The sequence below is a fragment of the Pituophis catenifer genome, unplaced genomic scaffold (assembly GCF_029215685.1).
Source record: "Pituophis catenifer annectens isolate HBS135680 unplaced genomic scaffold, rPitCat1.0.hap2 SCAF_1, whole genome shotgun sequence".
Lineage (NCBI taxonomy): Eukaryota > Metazoa > Chordata > Lepidosauria > Squamata > Colubridae > Pituophis > Pituophis catenifer.
The window spans coordinates 156101580-156122848 of record NW_027256881.1 but is presented as its reverse complement, the minus strand read 5'-3'; the positions used below and the strand labels follow the sequence as shown (position 1 = coordinate 156122848).

Here is a 21269-nt window from a genome sequence, read left to right as displayed (position 1 = left end):
CTCAATTGTGATGCTCTAAAACTAGATGCCATTACTATGGTAATACCTCAAGACAGAGTGAAATATACCAAAGCTCACCCATTTCTACTGTTTGAATCTGAACGGGGCACTCTATCAACTGTGCACTCTGTCAACTGCACTTACCAAAAAGAAAGATATTTTCAGGAACACAACTTTCTCACCAGGAAAACTGTAAAATATGAGAAGGTTGAGCTCAACAGACTTAAGGACACTCTACTCTGTCAGACGAAGGATGGAATCTGTTTTGCAAATTTTAAAAAAGCTTGGTTGGAGGAAATATATTTTTATTTCTTGATCCTTTTGGAGTGAGGGAAGGATGAACAAGGGAGTTTCATCAGAATAAAGTTTCACAGCTATTTCTTGCCAACTGTTTGACATCAGTGTTGGAATATACATGGCTCTAAGGTTTTTGTTAATCACAGTAGTAGGCAGCAGGGAGTAAATATCTGTGAAACTTTTAAGGGAAGAGCCCTTGGTCTTTTCCTTCAAGCATGGTGTCTGGATTCAGGGAGGCCAGCTGCAGACTGATTTGATCCAAACTTCTCTTTGCACCATTATATGCATATAAAACACTACAAGTCTGTATAAAACTACAAGCAGTTCTTGTACATCAGAAGGTATATGCAGGAATGGGGTGAGCAAATCCTACCAAAATAATTATTTCCTTTTTTGTGTGTATGTGAGTACAAACAGCATTTTTGTTTTGTTTCTTTTTCTTTTTCTAAGAAAAAAACCCAATATCATAAATTGCAGAATCTATACAAAAATATAAAATAAATTTGGGTAGCAGTTTCTAAAGAGCCATGTAAATGCAACATTTAAAGAGGAATCATTAATACCTCTAAAAAGGCTGGATTGCTAAGTCAACCTAGACAGTGCTAAAATGCCAAAAAGGTACTGCAATTATCTAAATAATATTTTAACCTCTTGCAATAAAACTTATAGAAAAAATAGACAAATATGCACATGCAATTTACAGCTTTTTCCCAACATAATCCTTGTGCTTAGCTTTTACATTTTTTTTTGTCAAACATATTTATGTTTTACAATATGCATTTTCTTCCTATATTAGGATTTCAGGTCTCCCTTGAGGAACCACTTTCAGAAATACATTAAAAGTGGCCATACATGAATGAAGGCACTCCAACTCTGCTTGAAGCAAAAACAAGTATGATCCTTAAAAAAAAAAAAAGACAAGCAAAGACGCATGCACAGTGGTGTGTGTATTTGCGTGCGTGCATATATGTGTGTGTCTATGTGTTTCTTGGTAGGTTTGGAAGGAGAGGGGGCCTTGTGAAAATACTACCAAGGGTTTATACTGGTGCGTTTAAAAAGTTGCTATCGATCTATGACCCAACAAGCACCTCCATAATGTGATCCAGTTCTGTAAGGTCCATTTTGAAAGGCTGATTGGGGGTTACTGGCTGGGTACTGTAGGGTGCCAGAGTTTTGAGGAGGTCATCTGCGGAGACAGGAGCCATTTTTGAGGCAGCCCCTGTAGAGGATGTGCAAGGGTCAAAATCATACATAGACGTATCAATGTCTGCAAAGAGAATATCATCCAGGGTCAAGTCTGTAAGAAAACCTGTAGAAGTTGTGATCTCAAAATTGCCAGGTAATGAGTCCATGAGTTTAGGCTCACTCATTCTGTTCTCCTGTATACCCTCAGGCTTTTGAATGCTGGATTCACTGGAATTCTCCTTAGAGTTATCTGATGCAGTTGTATCTGCTGCTGCTGTAGTTACTACTGCCTCAGCGGAGGTAGGTGTTGGACAGAGCTCCTCAATTTCATCCAAGGCTGAGGAGAAGCTGTCCTTTACTGGTTGGATCGTTGGAGGTGGTAATTTTGGAGGACCATCTAGTGAGATAGTCTGGGAAGTGCAAAAAGTGTCATCCTCAAGCAGAGAGGCAGGGGTGAGGCAAGACTCCAGTGGTGTAGGGCTTGCTAAGTCAGTGGGGTGGACTGGCGGAGAGGCCAGATGGCTAAAGGCAGGCTGAGCTTCTCGAAAGTTGTCTCCAAGAGGATCTGTAGGCTGTGATGGGGTGAGGAACATAGGCCTCAAGCTGCCTTCCTGTTTGAGCTCCTCTTGGATCCGCCTCAACATGTTGTTAATTAAAACGGTCTTTTGCAGGCTCGGCTCTGTTAAGGGCCTGTGGTTATAAAGTTTCATAAGGGAAATGTTGAAGATAGTCTGGCGCTGTAAGGTGTAAGACACCTTAGATGGACCATCGGTAGGAGACACCACTTTGCCTTCCAGCCCATCTTCATGCTCGTCAAACTTCCGTTTTCCTCCTTTCCCCAACATATATCTGAAAATAAAAGAAGAGGAATATTGAGTAGGATAGAACAATCCATCAGTATTGTAGCCACTCTAAGTTCAGTCTATTCCAACCTGAAGCCCTTGAGAGGTATTTAGATATATTTCACTGTGAGCTGTAGTCCCAACATATTGGAGAGAGCCAGATATAGGAAGCTAGCCACAATCATCTTAAGAAGACACAAAGAAAACAAACCCAAGAATGTATGTATGTATGTATGTATGTATGTATGTATGTATGTATGAGTTCGATTTATATGCCGCCCTTTTCCGGAGACTCAGGGCGGCTTACAATACGTTAAGCAATAGCCTTCATACTTTTTTATATACCTGCTTAGTAGGGCTTTCACCCTCCACCCCCCCACTAAGCGGTGTTCTTTTTTATACAAAGTCAGCTTATTGCCCCCACAAACTGGGTCCTCATTTTACCTACCTCAAAAGGATGGAAGGCTGAGTCAACCTTGAGCCTGGTGAGATTTGAACTTGCAGTAATTGCAGGCAACTGGTGTTACTTAACAGTGCTTTAGTCTGCTGCGCCACCAAGGCTCTATTTATCTTGCCTTCAAAAATTGTCATCCAAGTATTTAATCAACCTGTCAATTGCAACCAAATGGTGAACTGGAAACTGAACCAAGACTGTAAACTCAGAAAAATTGGTTGATGATAGAGATAGATGCAAAAGCATCACAGTAAGTAATTAACAGAGTAACAGTAATCCTGCACACTGTTATCTCAGACCAGTAGTAAGACTTTATATTCCAATTCACCAGGAATAGAAAGAGCAGGATGTGAATCCAAGAGATTCTTATTCTAACTCATAGCACATTAAAAAAAAAAAAAAACTGTGGCCAGGCATGGGTAACTCACCACTGCATTTCAGATCCCTTTGCCACCAAGCAATTTAACAAAAGCAGTAGATCTTTTTCCTGAAAGCCTGCCAAGCAGGAAGAAATAGGAATATATGAGAGGTATGTAGAGAAGAAGGTGTAAATAGGATGTCAAAGAAAAACAAAATGTATAAATGCTTTCTTTTTTGGCTTTAGTATAAAGATTCATTATTTTTTTTATTTAGATTACAGTCTATACTTGGCTTTTGAAAGCTATATTGAAGGCTGCACTTCAAAACCACGGATAAGGCCATGGCAAAAAATAGACTTGGTTTCCTATGAAGATTACTTCCTAACGCAGTTAATAATTGTTCTCTTTAAAGTAAATAATATTGAACATTAAAACATCCATTTAGCAACACATTTTGAAGGTAATAATCAATATTTTCAAGGGCTACTTATAGCTTTAGGGCTCCTTCACTACCATTTGCTGTAGCTGTAACTTCTCCTTCCTTAGTACTACATCCTCCCTCTCCCCAATAAATTACCTCTAAGGAATAGAAAAGACACACCCATCCATCCACCCATCCATCCATCCATCCATCCATCCATCCATCCATCCATCCATCCATCCAGGAAGTCCCTAAATATAATAGCAATAGCAATAGACTTATATATCACTTCACAGTGCTTTACAGCCCTCTCTAAGTGGTTTACAGAGTCAGCATATTGTCCCCAACAATCTGGGTCCTCATTTTACCACCCTTGGAAGGCTGGAAGGCCGAGTTAGCCTTGAGCTGTGAGGATCGAACTCCTGGCAGTAAGCTGAATTAGCCTGCAATACTGCATTTTAATCACTGTGCCACTATGGCTCTAATACAATGGCGCTCCAAATATTGTATCAGTTAGTGATGTGATGTATTAATAATTGCTAATTATAAACCACACTCCTGTGACCCTCACAAGAGCAGAAATGCTCAAGAAGTCAAATCTTCAAATGCAAATGAAATGTGAGAGTCCATTTGAATTGGTGGTTTTCTTGAATGTCACACGAGAGCAAGAGCAGGAAATGCCTTTCACATTATGGCCACATGTCAGTGTGAATGTAAAATAGCCCTGAAAGTTCTAGGCCTGGCCCGTTCCGTATTCCTCCCATCAGTCTTTAACAAATTGCTCATATAAAATGAAGGAATTTTCCAGCTCTGAGAGTTACAGAGAGAATGCTGGACTGAACCTGGTTTCTATTAAGACAGCTGGAGTTTTTCTGTGATGATTATGGAATGGGGTTTCTTTTTCTAGCCTGGTTCTGCTAAAACTGCGTATCACTATCCCATGATATTGAAGGAGTCCCTATGCCCCTCCCTGGCCCATGACTTAGGAAATGAAATACTGGGGAAACTGGCAAGGATGCCCTCTGAAACAACAGGACCTCAAAAACAATCCATGTGAACACCTATCACTGAATTAATTCTAAGTATCAGTGAACATGCAGGTTATAACACTAGGAGTTACTTGGGGATTTTAGGTTCTTCATGTTCTTTTGTAGGTAGCCCATAAAAGGAGGACTAGGTTGCAGCCTCTTAAAAGTATATAGGGACAAGAAGCAGGTTCCTCTATCTCAGTGGTTCTCAACCTGTGGGTCGCGACCCCTTTGGGGATCGAATGACCCTTTCACAGGGGTCGCCTAAGACCATCAGAAAACACATGCTTTCGATGGTTTTAGAATAATTTTATGATTGGGAGTCACCACAACATGAGGAATTGTATTAAAGGGTCGCGGCATTAGGAAGGTTGAGAACCACTGCTCTATCTGCTTTGTACCACAACACCCATAACCAGCAGGTGTTTAATGGTAGGTTTATAACAGATACACAATGCCTAACAACTTTAAAAGCTCCTTGGTGCTCTCTGAGTTTGGTTGTTTTTCATCACCCAGCTAGGTAACATTTTCAGTGCTAGAACTGGGGCTAACACCGCAGAACCAGTGAAAGAATCCATAGCAGTGGTATCATGCAACTACCTAACCTAATCAAATAAGTAAGATCTGAACACCCAGAATGATGGACCTTCCCATCCTCTGCTTCACTTATCTAATTTCAGTTTGATATGCAGATATATCAACACCTATGAGATCACCACTCTTAGGATACATAACAGAGATATGCAGCAGTCTTTAAAACTATAATACTCCCATGCATACAACCTTATGTTTGGATCCAGTATGAATATGACACTTTCGTCATAATAAAAAAGGAACTAGAAAAGATACGTGAACAATCAACATATTCAAAGGAATAAAATTCACATGGGCAGAAGAAAACATCAACACCACACTATCCTTCCTGGATATCCTCCCCAGCAAAGGAAATGGTGGCAAATTAGAAACACAAGTCTATCATAAAACCACCCACACTAACCAAGCGATCCACCTCAAAAATGCTATCAGTGATAATGTTACCTAGCCAGATAATGAACACCTGCATAAAAACAATCAAGCTCAGAAAGCATCAAGGACTCCATAGTTCAACTCTGTGCTACAGACATTCTTTTTCATTGGAACTTAAAAGGCATATAACATGCATGATTCTGAATTACTTGCCTACCCGCCTAACTGAACCCTGAGTTGCTTTCCCATCTCAAATATAGCTGCCTACTTCATATGTGGTGGAATGTTTCTTAAGCTCCAACTATCACAGCTAGAACCCTTGGGCTGTGAAGTTTTTTAAAAAAACTATCTCAACTGAATAAGGTACCTCAACCTTGGAACTGCAGCTGTAAAAGTTCTCTCTGGAATTATTCCAAAGCAGAAAATACAAGCACGCACAAAGCATTCCTTCAACTGCACACACCCGCACGTAGAATAGAAATGAAAATAATTATGAAAATGCTAACCTGATAGCATATAAGAAATACAAAACGTATATTGCAAGTAGAGGGGAAAATAACAAGGATGTTAACTATAATATTTTTAGCACTGACTTATTAACTTTCTTGAGAACTACCTATAGGCTTCTTTTTGATTAAAAACTTTTCACAACGCAATTTATAAATTAAGCGTGCAAAAAGCTGAGTCAATGCAATTGAAACAACAAATGAAAAATAACATCCATTCCAAATATCTGTGGCCAACACAGACAAAGGCTCTAGGTGTCGAACAGATTTTCCAGCTCTTATGGAATGTGGAAAAAAAAAAGTTCTCAAGATTCTAACTCTATCTTTTAAGCGAATTTATACAACATAATATTCCTACAATCTTCTTAATATTTCTAGAAATCAAAAATAGTGTCAGTTATAGATTTGGACTGCCTTGCTCATGCTCCATTCGCTCAGTAGAGTAAATAACAAGCTTCACAGGGTAGAGAACCAAGAATCTACTTTATAAACCTAAGGTATTTTAGACTGGGACAGCATTAAGACATGACAGTACTAACTTTTATATATTAGAAACATAAAAAAAAAAAAAAGTAAAGGGGTCCCCACAGTTTTTGCCCTGCTAGTCACGACCGACTTTAAAGGGCAGTGCTCATCTCCATTTTTTAAGCCAAAGAGTCAGCAATCATGTGGCCAGCAGGACATCATGTTGCAGCACAGACCATATGGCAAAACACAGAACGCTGTTATCTTCCTATATGTTTTTATTAGAAATAATATTCCAATTTTATTCTGGGGCTGGATGTGCTCTAAGTAGTTCAGGGTGGAATCATTGAATTTCTGACATTCTATTCTACACAGAACTTGGCTCATTGAAAAGAATAAAAAGAGGAACTTTGCTTCTTTTTTAATTAAATGGGGGGAAAGGGCTGTGTGTATTATTTTACGGAGCCTTGGATATGGGGTGGAGGTGAGCAGTTATCTCAGTGACTGGAAAGACCGAAGTGGTGAGAGTGAACGTTGAATGGCTTGCAATGGGTAGATTAGATTAGATTAGATTAGATTAGATTAGATTAGATTAGATTAGATTAGATTGGATTAGGCTGAAAAATGATGGACTAAAGGGCCTATCTTCAAACTTGAGATGGATGATATCACATTGATCATGTTTTCAGACTGAGATAGTGAGAATATTTAGGCTGACATTGGAAGGATTTCCTGACAGGATAGTCAGTCGTTATGGCCGAGCATACTTTACCTTAGTTCAATCAATTCACAAGGTTGTTGTTACTGCAATGAACAACTGGGGAAGGAGGTGTCCTTGATCTCTCAGACGAAAATTGGGAAAAACCTAAGAAGCAACTGCAATATTTGATGGACTTGAAAAATATCATAGTTCTCCTGCAGAATGTTGTGTGAGGGTATAATAAATAAGGAACCAATATGCACAGAAAATCTTTTTGAGTTCCATAATTCCCTGCTACTTACCCAAAACTTAATAAAATTCTTATTTAGGTCACAGAATGAACCGCAATTTCAATAATAATAATAAATACTTGTTATGCCCCAAATGATGCTTTCCTTCTCTTTCCCAAAGTATTCAGCTACTGCTTCCTTTGTTTGTTTCCTGAATGTTCAACATCATGACCATGCTTTAAAGCTGGAGCTGTTTTGCCACTAGCTTTTTGCAAAGTTTGAATTCATTTCTGGAGAAAAAATAAAAATGCATGAAGTTGTCTTCACTCATGCATTAGAAATGCTATTTATAAAGAGTGAATAGATGCTGGATCCACAATCAAAATCCACTTGAGCCAGAGAAGAAATGTTGTAAAATAAGGGCACTTTCTTGTTTTTGAAAGAGGACAAGGGTTTTCTTATAATTTACTCTCTGTCTCTTCAAAGGGTCATAGTTAGTCAGGATGCCATAAAAATAACAGTAAGATTTTAAAAAACGGGCTCAGCCAACTAGCAAAAACAATTGATATGGAATTTGGTAAATTGACAGACTGTCAGACTAAAAATGTTTTTCATCAACTAGTAAAACACGGAGGAGGAACAACTCAACCTCATGGGACAATTAATTACGTAATGCAGTCATGACCACTGAGATGGTCCTTTCTTTTATCCCTGTGGAAAATCTGGTTCTGGGGGGCATTTATGGGCTTAATTGTTGTTTATCTGTAAGGATTTTCTCCTGCCCTCCCCTGAGGCTTCTCAGTAAGGCAGAGCCACATCTGACAATTATGGTGCAGAATTTGGACCACATATCAACCATCTGAGGAGATGATACAAGAGGAGAAGGCATCTATTTTCCTAATTTAAATGTACAAAAAAGGTCTGACTCCAACGTCTGTTCTCCTAATACCCAAGGATAGTTTTTGGGGAAAGAAGTCAATAGCAAGATAGAGAAGACATCTATGGGGGGAAGGGGGGAAACAGAGCCTGAAAAATAGCCTGTACGGGAGGAAAGGGCTTGTTACTCTATGGGCATCAGAAGACCATGAGAACCAGTATAGACCAGTGCTCAGTGACTAATAGGTAAGAGTCCTGATGAGGCAACTCAAGGAAACTTTCAGTGAGACAGTCATAAAAAGGAGGCACAATTTATTTGGGGAGAGGGGAAACCATGTTGTGTGTTGCATCTAAACTTTGGCTAAAGTATGTATAGGTCAGAAAGTAAAAATGCAGCTGTGGTGCAAGATTCTATACAGAATTGGGAGAGAAAGCTGAATAGATCTTTCTGGCACATTACATACAACCAACTTCATTCTTTGTGGACATCACATGAGGTTCCTATGTATGCATCTTTTTGCCTTTTATGTCAGTATCCAAACAAGAGTACATGAAGATCACATGGCTTTACTTACTTCATTAAATACCAGTAATTCCAAAATTGAATTAATGAATCTTAATCCCTTAATATGCCAACCTATTCCTATATATGCTAATGTACTACCTGAGGAGGGAAGTGGGTTTATTCTCCATTTTGCAATTGTTTTTGTTGGTTTGTTTAATCTTTCCTGAGGCAGAAACATGGAGAGAAAAAATACTCAGATATAAAGGCAGATGTTTTAAATAAAGGAATAACATCTTTGGAAGATACATATGTAGATACGAACACTGTATCAAAAATACTATAAAGTTTTCTCTTGTAACACCTTGAACTAAAGATATACATACATATTTATAATGGCATACGTGCCACTTCATGGAGTTGACTGGCTTATATACAGTTCCTTGGTCAGGAAAGTCAAGAGAGAAATTAAAAGTTCAGATACAGCAACTACATCATAATTAAAAACTTAATGTATGAAAAATCATTACTGTGGCCTTTTAGTCTTAGAAGAGCATATATATCGTTAAGTATTTTCTAATTAGGAGAAACAAAGGGCACTCTGGCACCCAAACAACCAACAAATTTATTATGCCATACATTATTATGCCATACAGCAGTGGGCTCATGTCCACTGCTTTAGATGCAATTAGTAGACTGCTTTTCAAATTCTACTACAATTAATTCACAAAACAGCAAAAACTATAAATCTTCAGACAAATTGTCTACAGGAAGGAAAAGGTTGCTGTGGACTATATTAAGAATAAGAAAGAACATATTTATCACATGCATAATTAAAATGAGGTTTACATCTTTCCCATTTAGCAAAAAAGAAGGAATTTGGAGGATTAATGCAAAAACAATCTGAAAACTGCTTTTGGCCAATGATGTCATGGAATGTGCCTTTAAAAAAAACAACCCTTCACTTCTTTCCTGCCTTTATGGTGAATCAAAATGTGGCAGATTTAACAGTGGCCTCTAATGTATGATTTATTCCTTCCTTCCTTGTTCTAACAGCAAGAGATGCTCCCTTCCCCCAATGGCACACTTCTTCCTTTGGCTTCAAATGGGTGTACACAAAGCACACAGATGCTAAGAAACGATCCTGATCCTTGTTATTTTGTATTGGGGTGAAAACTGGGTATGCTTGGAGAAAATTTTTAAAACATTCTGATGTGAATTTAAATGCTTGACGATGACAACAACTTGCATTTCTTGACAATGGTACAGAACGAACATTACACCACCACATAATATTGGGAGTGACCCTGAATATACATTCTGGTGGAAGTTTAAGGGAGTGACTTCTCACTCCCACAATCTCTCACAAAAAAAGTCGCCTTTGAAATGGTGGGGACCACCAGCTTTTCTTACAGAATCTTCTTATACAACAAGCCACAAAATGAAGCATTTTCAAGAGCTGCAGCATTGATCAGTTGGATAGACTGGAGGCAGTTTCTGGGAGTTCACCTTAGCTATTGCTCTGATTTTTCACATTTAATAGATTATGCAGAGATTGTTTCATCATTAGAGAAACAAATGCTTTACAAAGCTAAACAATTTCTACATAGCCATTGAAGTAGATACACTAATGCAGGGGTGTCAAACTCAAGGCCCGGGGGCTGGATTTGGCCCATGAAGTGCTTAGATCTGGCCAGCAAGACCGCCCTGGAAACAGCAAAGGACCGGCCTGCAGTGCCTCTGCCAGTGAAAGCAGAGTTCAGGAGGGCCGTGTGTGGCCCTTCCGAGCTCTGTTTTCACAAGCAGAGGGTTACAGGAGGCCATTGCAGCTGAAAATGGAGCTCGGAAGCCCGTTTTTGCTGGCCACCACAAGTGACGTTGACTTGGCCATGCCCATGGCCACCATGGCCACGCCCACTCCGCCCCCCTCGGAGGTCAAACACAACATTGATGCAGCCCTCAATGAAATTGAGTTTGATACCCCTGCTCTAACGCCACATGAACAGACATCCAATGCAGGTAGCTTTATAATGGCAGCTTCGCCCTAATTTTTAATTGAACTGGTTTTTAAATAGGACATAAAAAGTGCAGTACTCAGTAGTTATTATATTCCTCCTTCTCCCTCCCTCCCGCTCTCTCTTCATTTCTTTCTCTTGGAAGTTTTGATGGAAGGGAATCATGCACTTCTAATTTACAAGACTGTTTGCTTTCAACTATCAGTTTTTTATTAAAATAAAAAGATACCCTGCTGAAAATTATTCCTTTATCACAAGTGAGACAAAATAGAATAAAAAAGTGCTATGCTTCCTGACATACAGACAATTACAGTAACTGCAACTTCAAATGTCACTTATAGAATTATATAGAAATAAGATATGGAGGTATCCAGAAAACACACTGAACAGGGAAATCTTAATTAATACTCCTCTGAATTGTCCCCTCTGTAAAAGGCCCTTTTGGGAAATTAGTCAAAGCATGTCTAATTATCTTTTAGCCAAAATATTCCTTTAAATTCCTTTTCAATGGCAGGTATCCAAAGAACTTCTCCAAATCTCAAAACTTTGGGCCTATCTTAAGGGATTTCTCAACTTCTTTTTTCTTTGAACAGCAGAACTTCTGTTTCCTATCCTGTAATCATATCCTGATTTTAAAAGCTGTCACTCCATTTAAGTTTGTTAAAAGTTCTTTCATCTAAGTTTGTGTTATTCCTATTGTCACACAGGGCAATTGTTCCTTCCTCTCTCTGTGGCATGTCTCCAGAGCGACTACTACTGTCAATGTACAGTAGTTTTCTTGGCAAGAAAATGTGTTTGTTTGTTTTTAAAACTTCCCAATGTATATTCCTGGAATTCTGGTAGTCTCCTATTCAAGAACTAGCCAGGTCTGATCCTCATTAGATTCCAAGCCCAGATGAGATTGTCAGGTGCAGCCAGCTGTTGAGATCCCTTCCAAATATTACAGGGTTAATTTGAGATACACATAGGGGGCGGTGAAAGAAGAAAATGAAGAAGGAAACTGAGAAGTACTGCTCCATGAAGCAGAACCATTACAAACTTTAAATGAAATTTGCTAAAAATAAAGAAAAAATGAGCTAATCTTGAGTAAAGTCACAGTACATTTATAATAAAGGAGTGTACTGTAGAAAAAGAAATGCAGCATAATCTCATGATACTCCAAAATTATTTATGGAGGAAAAAGTAAATATTGATAAATACTGAACTGCATGAAAAGCTGATTTTTAACATGTTAGACGGAAACGTTTACACCAAGAAGACTTTTTTAAAAAATGTTTCTTTTGCAGTGAAGCAAAATTCAAAATAGGTGGTCCATTTGTGAACACAATTACACAAGACATTCCCTATTAATTCAAGATCTTGACAGAGAAGAAATAGGATCGAAAAACAACAAAAAACCCTTCGCACAATTAAATACATTTTTGTCTTATTCCAGTTGGACCATCAAACATCAGCAAGAAATATTTCACAGAGGAAGTGCAAAAGATGCAGTTAATGGCCTGACTTTCCCAGCATGCCAGTCATAGTTTAGCAGCTCTGAGGAAGCAACAGACCTGGGTTACTTCCTTACTCTACATTCAGAAATGGCATGTGGGGAGCAATGATTCAATCTGCTGAAGGACCTTACCAGGTACAGCAAAATATTAATTTGTGCTAAGGATTTCCCAAATTTTGCTGTGAAGAAGTTGCAAACAAAATATTTGTAGACTGTCCATGTTGGGGAATTTAAATTAAAATATAAAGTGGTCCATCCTATCTGAGCCACATGGCCCAGAATTCAATTCTAGCAAGAAGCTGAATATTTTGCCTGTTTCCTTTTTTTAACGCCCCACCTTTATACCTATGAGGCCATATGAACTGCTTTCTGTGATTCATTCATCACATTCCAGCCATCTTTTCCTTGACTGGCTGAGCAGGAATGGGCACAAACATTTTTCAACCCTTCTGACTTCCTGCCTCTTTTTTTATTGTAGCATTTCTGAAGGACCGCTCTTCCTTTCCAACTCAACATTTTTCTCTGGATTTGCCCTCTGAAAAACAAACTATTAGCTGACTGGGTTGCTGTCTCTGCTTTCTGTTTCTATTTCTCAGAAAAGAGAAAACAAGTTATTACAGTGCCAGGTAGCTTGATTTCTGATCCTAAGCACATTCACAGGACACACAAGCCAGTTTGGGTGGCTTTTTTTTTTTTTATTTGATGAGAGTTTCACTTTTAACATTGGGTCAATTTCAATTAAACAGCCTGGTTTTTCTATCTTGAATGATTATTTTCTAATGTACTAGTTTTCCTAGCTTGATTTTTATGTGTTCCCCACATTATTTGGAAGTAATTCCAGAAAACGTTACATTGATGAATTTATCCCATTAAAGTTCCATACAGTTAAGGATTCAAAACCACCCTATCAAGTTTGGCAAGAGATTTTGAAAATGCACAATGGTCATTAAAATGTTTAATATATATCAAATGCAGTCAGATTAAATTCTCAGGTATAATTTTTCACTATTTTTTAAAAAAAGACAGAAATCCACTTAGGAAAAAAAAAAAGAGAAAGAGATGGCTCTCTTTTTGTTTAGTTTATTTACTGTTCATGATTTTATGTACCTCCAACCTGTTTCCTGTTCTCTGACAGGGCTCTTTCCTTTAAAAAGAAAAAGAAATTCAGGATACTGTAGTGTTTCTTTTATAAGGAGCTCCTCCAGCTCTTTAATCACGTGAATTTTTCTGTGGGTTTTTCCCCCCTTTTACATCTTTTTGAGTTCTAATACCGTGTTTCCCCAAAAATAACACCCCCCCCCGAAAATAAGCCCTCCCTGAAAATATTTAAACACATGCGCAGCCGGTCCCCGCCATTTCCTCTGGTTAGGGTTAGGGAGACAGAGCTGGAAATCGGGTAAGACGGCAAGAGGATCCCCATTTTGCTCCATGCGCCCCAAAATAATAAGACCTCCCCAAAAATAAGGCCAAGTGCTTATTTCGGGGTTCAAAAAATATAACACAGGGTCTTATTTTCGGGGAAACATGGTACCTGTTTCCAGTGATGATTAAAATGAGGCAATATTTCTGTTTACAGTCCTATATTCACTTACCCGGTTTTAGGTCCCATTTAATTTAATAGAATTTATTTCTACATAAACATATAAAGACTGTAAATGAAGTGTTTTGGGGGAGTGAATACTAGTTTTAACACTTATTTTATTATTTATTGCCTTGTTCGTAGTTGGCTGCAAACTAAAGTCTACTTCAGCTAGTGCCCTTAAGGTGCATTGCAAACTGAATAGGTATGCTTTGAGATTTAATTGCTTTGTTTATAGAAATTTAAAATTGCTATATTTTTTCATTAGAATTAGGACCGTCCTGTTTGAAGTAACTATTTGCACTGTCCTTTTTATTCAAGTATCTGAAGATACCAGTCAAGAAATAACAGGATAAGTTGTTGCTTCTAAACTATAGGTTCCATAAAGGCCCACTAAGGTATTTTTCTCTCAATGTGAGAATGTAATGGTATGTGAAGAAAGACCTTGAGAAACATGGCAAAGAGATACTGCCTGGGGAAAGGTCAGATAAGGAAGCGCGTAGCCTGCAGTTGCATAATGGGCAGAGAAAGAGGCTCAGAAGAGACCTTCCCCGACTTCTCAATTGTAAAGGAACCCGAATAGGAGATCTGTATTTTCAAACTTGCTATAGATTCTGTTAACGTAGAGCCTTGAAATAAAGTAGAATTAGTTCATCCAAATCATATTTTCTATCTGGCATACCTGGGGAATTTAGGTCATCTCTTAAAACTGACTGTGGGGAGATTCAGGCTGATAAAGGCAAGAAAGCGCAGCATCTCTCTCTTTATCATCTATCATATTTTTATCCTGCCCTTATTACTTTATAAGTAACTCAAGGTGGCAAACACCTTTCCTCCTCCTATTTTCCCCACAACAGCCTTGTGAGGAGGGTTGGGTTGAGAGAGATTAACTGGTCCAAAGTCACTACCTCTTTAGATAGCTTTGAAAGGGGACAGAACAAATTCATGGCTATCAATGATTACTATTCTTGCTGGTTCTGGAATCGGAGGCAGAATGCCTTGAACACCAGCAGCGAAAGAGCAAAAGTGGGGGAGAACACAGGTAGTCCTTGACTTACAACCATTTGCTTAGTGACTGTTTGGAGTTACAATAGCACTGAGAAAAGTGACTAATGATCATTTTTCACATTTACAGCCATTGCAGCATCCCCATAGTTACATGACTGGCAAGTGGTTCACATTTATGACAGCAGCACTGATCCGGGGTCACTTGAATCACCTTTTGCAAACTTCTCTGACAAGCAAAATCAGTGGAAAACCAAATTCACTTACCAACCATGTTACTAACTTAACTGCAGTGATTCACTTAACAACTGTGGCAAGAAAGATAGTAAAATAGGGCAACTCTTGCGTGCCAATAGAAATTTTTTTGCCTCAATTGTGGTCGTAAGTTGAGGACTACCCACATTGCTTTTCCCTTTATGCCTGTGAGCTTCCTGAAGGCATATGGTTGGTTAGGATTATGCAGAATGGTGAACAAATCCAGCAGAGCTTGTTTTATGTTCCTATGGCCCTCACATTGAACACAGCTGACTACAATATAGGATGTACAGGTTGTTCTTGACTTATGACAATAATTGAGCTCAAAATTTCTGTTGGTGAGACAGTTGTTAAGTGACTTTTGCCCCATTTTACAACCTTTCTTGCCACAGTTGTTAAGTGAATCACTGCAGTTGATAAGTTAGTAACCTGGTTGTTAAGTGAATCTGGCTTCCCCATTGACTTTGCTTGTCAGAAGGTTGCAAAAGGTGATCAGATGACCCTGGGACACTGCAGCCGTCATAGATATGAGTCAGTTCCCAAGTGTCTGAATTTTGATCATGTGAGCATGGGGATGCTGCAACAGTTGTAAGTGTGAAAACTTTTCAGTGCCATGTAACTTTGAATGGTCACTAAATGACCTGTTGTAAGTTCAGGACTATCTGTACTTCCTATAATGAACCTAACTTCCAGAACTGGCTGGTACCAGCTGAAAATGCCTGGCCCCTTTATTTGTGTTTGAGAAAAGCAGTTCTAGAATTCAACTAGACTGTCCTGAAAGCTGGGAGATAGAAAACTACTGTCTCAAAGAAAGCAAAGAGTATTATGCCAGTTCCAAGCCCCCACCTAACTAAAGAGGGTTTGGGGGACAGTGAGTTAACTAGATAATATTGAAATAATAGATAAGCTCCAGTAGAAAGATTAATTATATTAAAATAAGAGGCAGCAAATCAATTGAGGAATTAAAAAAAACAGCAGCCGTAAAATAAATAGCAGTATCCCTGCCCAGGCAGTGAAAGTTGGAATAAACTTATGTTTTTGCTTCATTTCTTAGTATTAAAAGTTATAAGGTTAAGTTCACAAACAATATTTATTTTGTGGATTGCACTAACAATAAACTAAATCTGTTAGTACAAAGGGCTTCACAGAAAGCTGGCATGTTAACAGCTTACTACTATAGTCTGCTGCACCTAAACCTGTGATTAAAAATGTTTAAGTGCTGCAAAAAAAAAATCTGGGAGCTCAACCTTCGCAAGGCCCTTAGTTGTACCAGTACAAAACGCCATCAGTTCACTGTCTTACCAGTTGGGTTTGCCAAGTTTTTTGCTAAAGCCATTCTTCTCTACTCCTATGACCAGCCCTGAAATTTTTGTTTGCTTTAAGCCATATCCTACGGAGACCAAACGAGAATGAATTTCCAAATGCATACTCTGCAACATTTAACATATCTGACCATGTGTAGATTTCTCCCCAATGAATATTTATTCCTGGATATGCCTTCTCAGTAGCAGTTTCAGAGGACATGATTACTAATCTTGAGATGACCGTAAGGTGAGTCAGAAACCCACTATTTGCCAAACATAGTTGCCATCTGAGGATAAAATAAACAGAAAAGAGCGCTATCTGTAGACTTTCAGGCAGGAAACATGTTTGCCAGCAGAACATAGACCAGGTTCCATTTTTGCTCCATAAAATTATTCACTCCAGTGGGGTGGAGTATGCAGAGGAATTGTACTACTGTTCCCAAATGTAGCCCTTTATGTGGAAGCAGAATCACTCAAGGTAAAGACCAGGGTATGATTAATACTTTCAATTTATGGCTGAAGATGACTTTCCGCTATTTCCAATTGTTTTACAGCTACTTGGAAATGTGAAATCAAAGAGAGTTCAAAAGAAGCAATGCTAAATCAGTGTTTTGCTGTAGTTATGGATTGGCTACAGAGAAGTAACCTCGACTTCAAACTACATATTTACTTTTTATGTTGCCATGGGGTGAGGTATCATTAGTATGTTGATGATACCCAATTATACATCTCTGCCCCTGGCAAATTAAGTGATGCTATGGATGTCTTTCCCCAATGTCTGGTGGCTGTGAAGGTCTGGATGGGAAAGAACAAGCTTCTGTTGAACTGTGACAAGAGTAAGTGGTTTTCCCGGTTTATCAGTTCTAGGATTATTCCACTGTTGATGCTGGATGGTGTTGCAATATTCCAGGCAGACCCAGTGTGCAATCTGGAGATCCTCCTGGATTCACAATTCCTGCTTGAAGAGCAGGTGGCGGTCATGGCTAGGAGAGCCTTTGCATCTCCCAATGATTGGAGATACCATTGTCTAATGGCCTGGAGTAATACTATTCTCCTGCACTAGACTATTTCTTCTCTATGAGGTTCTTGACTCACTCTTCCCATGGAAGCCTACGTTGCTTTTATGACTTAGAGCAGTGGTCATCAACTGGTGGTCCATGGATCACTGGTGGTCCGCAGAAAAATTATTTGCATTTTTTATATTGCACTAAATATAATTTATCTTTTTAAAAAAATATTAGTGGTCCACGGGATTTAAAATTATGAATTTAGTATCCCTGAGGTCCGAAAGTTTGGTGACCCCTGGCATAGAGGACCATTGGTTCTACATCTAATGAAGATGTTGGTTACATTCCTACACAAAACATCCCAGAGAGAAATAGCTTTTTGTCTATGTTTTTCATATTCTAATAATATGCAAGTTAGACTACTATAACGAAGAGAGATAAGAATTGGTAATTATTGCAAATTGCAATTATGGTAACTGCTATATTGTAATGCCTATTCATATTATGCCAGTAGCTCAACAAGTGTACTCGCCAAAGATATCCATGGTGTATGTTGTCCCATAAAGTTGAGATAGGGACTGCAACTGTGTGATTAAAGTCCTATGCCCCTTTTACATGCGTCATGTTTGTAACACATGTAAAAAGGGCCTAGTACTCACATGCAATCACTATCTTCATTTTTTTTACCATCCAGAGACCATATAGAGGACTCTTCTTTAATGGACCAATAACCTGGACACTCTTTAGTGGCTCAATAACCTAAAGTTGTTACTAAGAATACCCCTTCAGCCATGATACCTTTTTCTTTTAAAAAAATCATTCCATTTATACTCACTTTTATGTTATTTCAGCATTAATTGTTTTGCCAGAAGTTTAAAATTTCTCTATATTTCTTCATCTTTTTTTGGACTTGGATTGCTTCTTTATTATGCTGCTCACATTTTAATTTATTAGATCACTGGTTTTTAAAAGCTGCCCTGACAACTTGATAGGAGTATAGAGTAGGAAAAAACAATACAGTCCAGAAATATGAAAATAATATATGTATATTGACCACACATGCATATACAGAACTTCAAGAAAGTTTCAGCATTATGTAAACAGAAGGATATTTGACACAAAAGTTATTACTTTTTGCAACAATCAAAAAGCACATAGATTTAAAGGTGTTCAGGGGCTGCTGAGGTTATCATTAGGCAATCAATCATATAAAACTGCCCTATATATGAACTATTGAATATATGTTCAAATTAGACGTTTTAATGTCTTTTAGGGTTTTAGTGTGTCAAATATTTAATTTTCTACATAATCCCCTCTCAAGAACTGTGAAAAACTGCATTATTTATCAAGCTTATGTTTTTTCTGAATGACAAAATTAGCCCTTTTTCAGTTTAGCAAAATAGCTAAACTAAGAGGCAGGGAGCCAAAGCTTGCAGAATTTCCTTTATACAAAGGATCCTCACTACAAAGATTTTGATACTGCCAAAAACTACCCATTGGAGAGTCTGCTGTTTTATATTTTTAAAACAAGCTGATTTTCCTCATTTTCTTCAGTATGGATGATAGGTGGAGTCAGAGGTTAATCCAACTGAAGCCAGATCGCACACAATGACAGAGAGCAAGTTTATAATCCCTAAAGAATACTTCATACTGGCGGAAATTCAATTCACAAATATTGCTTTCAGAAGCCTTTTGAGGACTGGCCAGTAAATATATATGAGCTACAGACTTGTCAAGAGTTATTTACTGTTGTAAAAAATCAGGAATACTCAGTAACTGAAGACTCAAAATCACTAACAGGACACCAGAGGAGAAGACAGGGAAACAGGTTGTGCCGATTCTTCTTCTTCCTGCAGATCTTTTATACCCTCTGAAACTCTGCTCAAAGGGCTGCACTAGAAGATGATGATGAATAGGCCAAAATAGATTCTCTTCTGTTATGGGATATCACACAGTCTCACTTCTACTCACGATCAAGCCACAACTTCCAGGACTTTTAAAATGTGCCTTAAACTGATCCACCAAAATAAGCTTTGTTTACCTAAAATTGGGTGTCCAGTTTAAGGAGCTGGAAAATTAACACATTGTAAAATAAATTAAAGATTATTAGATTAAAAATCTAAAGTAAGGATCACAACATTTTCAGCTGATGGACACCATGTCTTGATTCGGAGTCACCACACTGGAAATAAAACTAAAATGGGCCAATTCTCATCAAATCTCATTCAAGAAGCCAAAAATTTGGGGCATTTAACACATTTTTTTAAAAAAAAATAAATAAGTTTTTAGAAGTCAATAGAGAATACCAAATGGTGCTATGGCCGAATGATGCCCATGGGCCGTGTGTTGCTGATCCCCATTCTAAATATATAATAACAATATAATTTATTGGGGAGAAGGGTGTTAATTGAACTGCAAAAAGAAGACATTTAAAATGCCTTGCTTCTGAATCCTCACTGATCAAGCTTTGAACCCACATGGTATTTTTTTTTCCAGAGTACTTGTTTCTGCTTGTATGTATTGAACATTACCATGCTTGCATCCTGAGTTCAAATGCAAAGAAGGAATTAAATGTAACTGTGCAGATTAAATTAAAGTACAAGTGTACACAGCTCTTTTAGTTTGCTAATTTAATTTTTTTTAAAAAAAACTAATTTAGTCGAGAGAAACTCCACTTAGATTTCTACCATGTTCAAAGTTGGTCAAGTTCAATAAATAATAATAATAATAATAATAATAATAATAATAATAATAATAATAATAATAAAAATGTTCAGTTGACTTGAGTTTCATTTTTAATGAAATAATGAATAAAAGAGATGACAACAACAACAATGCTACTGCTAGGTGACTATCATTATTTCTATAAGCCAACCCAGGAGTTCTAACATCTTAATAACAACATCCATATTAATTGGGAAGAAAAGGGAAGCCTTTTCCAACCAATAAGCAACACAATTATGCGGCAAGTCAATAGCGTAAGCCAGCTAACTCACTCCAGTTATATTTTGAAACTGTAATCTGATACTACTGTTTCCATCCTCGTGCCTTGCCCGCACTCCCTTGTTGCACACTGTACTATTTGAGGCCCAGAGGGCGAAGTGAGTGCTTGCTGTTTATTAATGATCAGACATTGCGCTGCAAAGCTGGCCAATTGGGGGGGGGAGAGAAGAGAGGAGGAATACCACATTACTTTCTCCAGAGTTGACGAGCCTAGACTCAGAAGCTCTTGCAATAAAACAATTCCAAGCATGTTTCCTTCTCTCTGGTGTCCCCAACAAGATTTTACTGCAGTAAAAGAAAGGAGGGAGGGAGGCAGATAGGAGAAGCCACAATCTACATAGGCCAAGATGTGGCTTACTAAGATTTTGCAGGAAGGTGTAGTTTATGGTGTTGCCTGTTTGTTCAGGGTAGCCCTCCTTTCACCTCCAAGAAGAGGTGGTTGTTTAATGGTTTTGACAAATTGCAGTCGGTTGACAAGTCTATGTCAAATAAAGCGGGAAAAGCCCTTGACTAAATATATCCTTTGGAATAAATTACCACCTCATTAACTAATCCCCTGAAAGAGGTCCAGGACATGTACACTACAGGAGTGCTTATATATCTTGAAATACTAACTCCACAGTTCAGCAATAACCATTAGAACGTACTAAAATGGCACAGAGGAGTGAACAAGCTTTTGAACTCTTCAGAATTCTTCAGCAGGCTTGCTGGTACTGTTGAAGACTAAGGGACAATTAAAAAACTTGGGCCCTGTTTTGCATTATTTGACTTGTCC

The 21269-nt window shown here is 38.2% G+C and overlaps 1 protein-coding gene across 1 annotated transcript in view; it reads right to left on the bottom strand.

Moving 5' to 3' along the window:
* Nucleotides 1-1012: 1012 nt before the first annotated feature.
* Nucleotides 1013-21269, bottom strand: part of SERTAD2 (SERTA domain containing 2) — a 35520-nt gene continuing 15263 nt past the window's right edge. Inside the window, exon 2 of the mRNA XM_070956536.1 lies at nt 1013-2331. Within this exon, the coding sequence (XP_070812637.1) occupies nt 1368-2327 (960 nt within the window). The 5' untranslated portion in view covers nt 2328-2331 and the 3' untranslated portion in view covers nt 1013-1367. The remainder of the gene's footprint in view (nt 2332-21269) is intronic.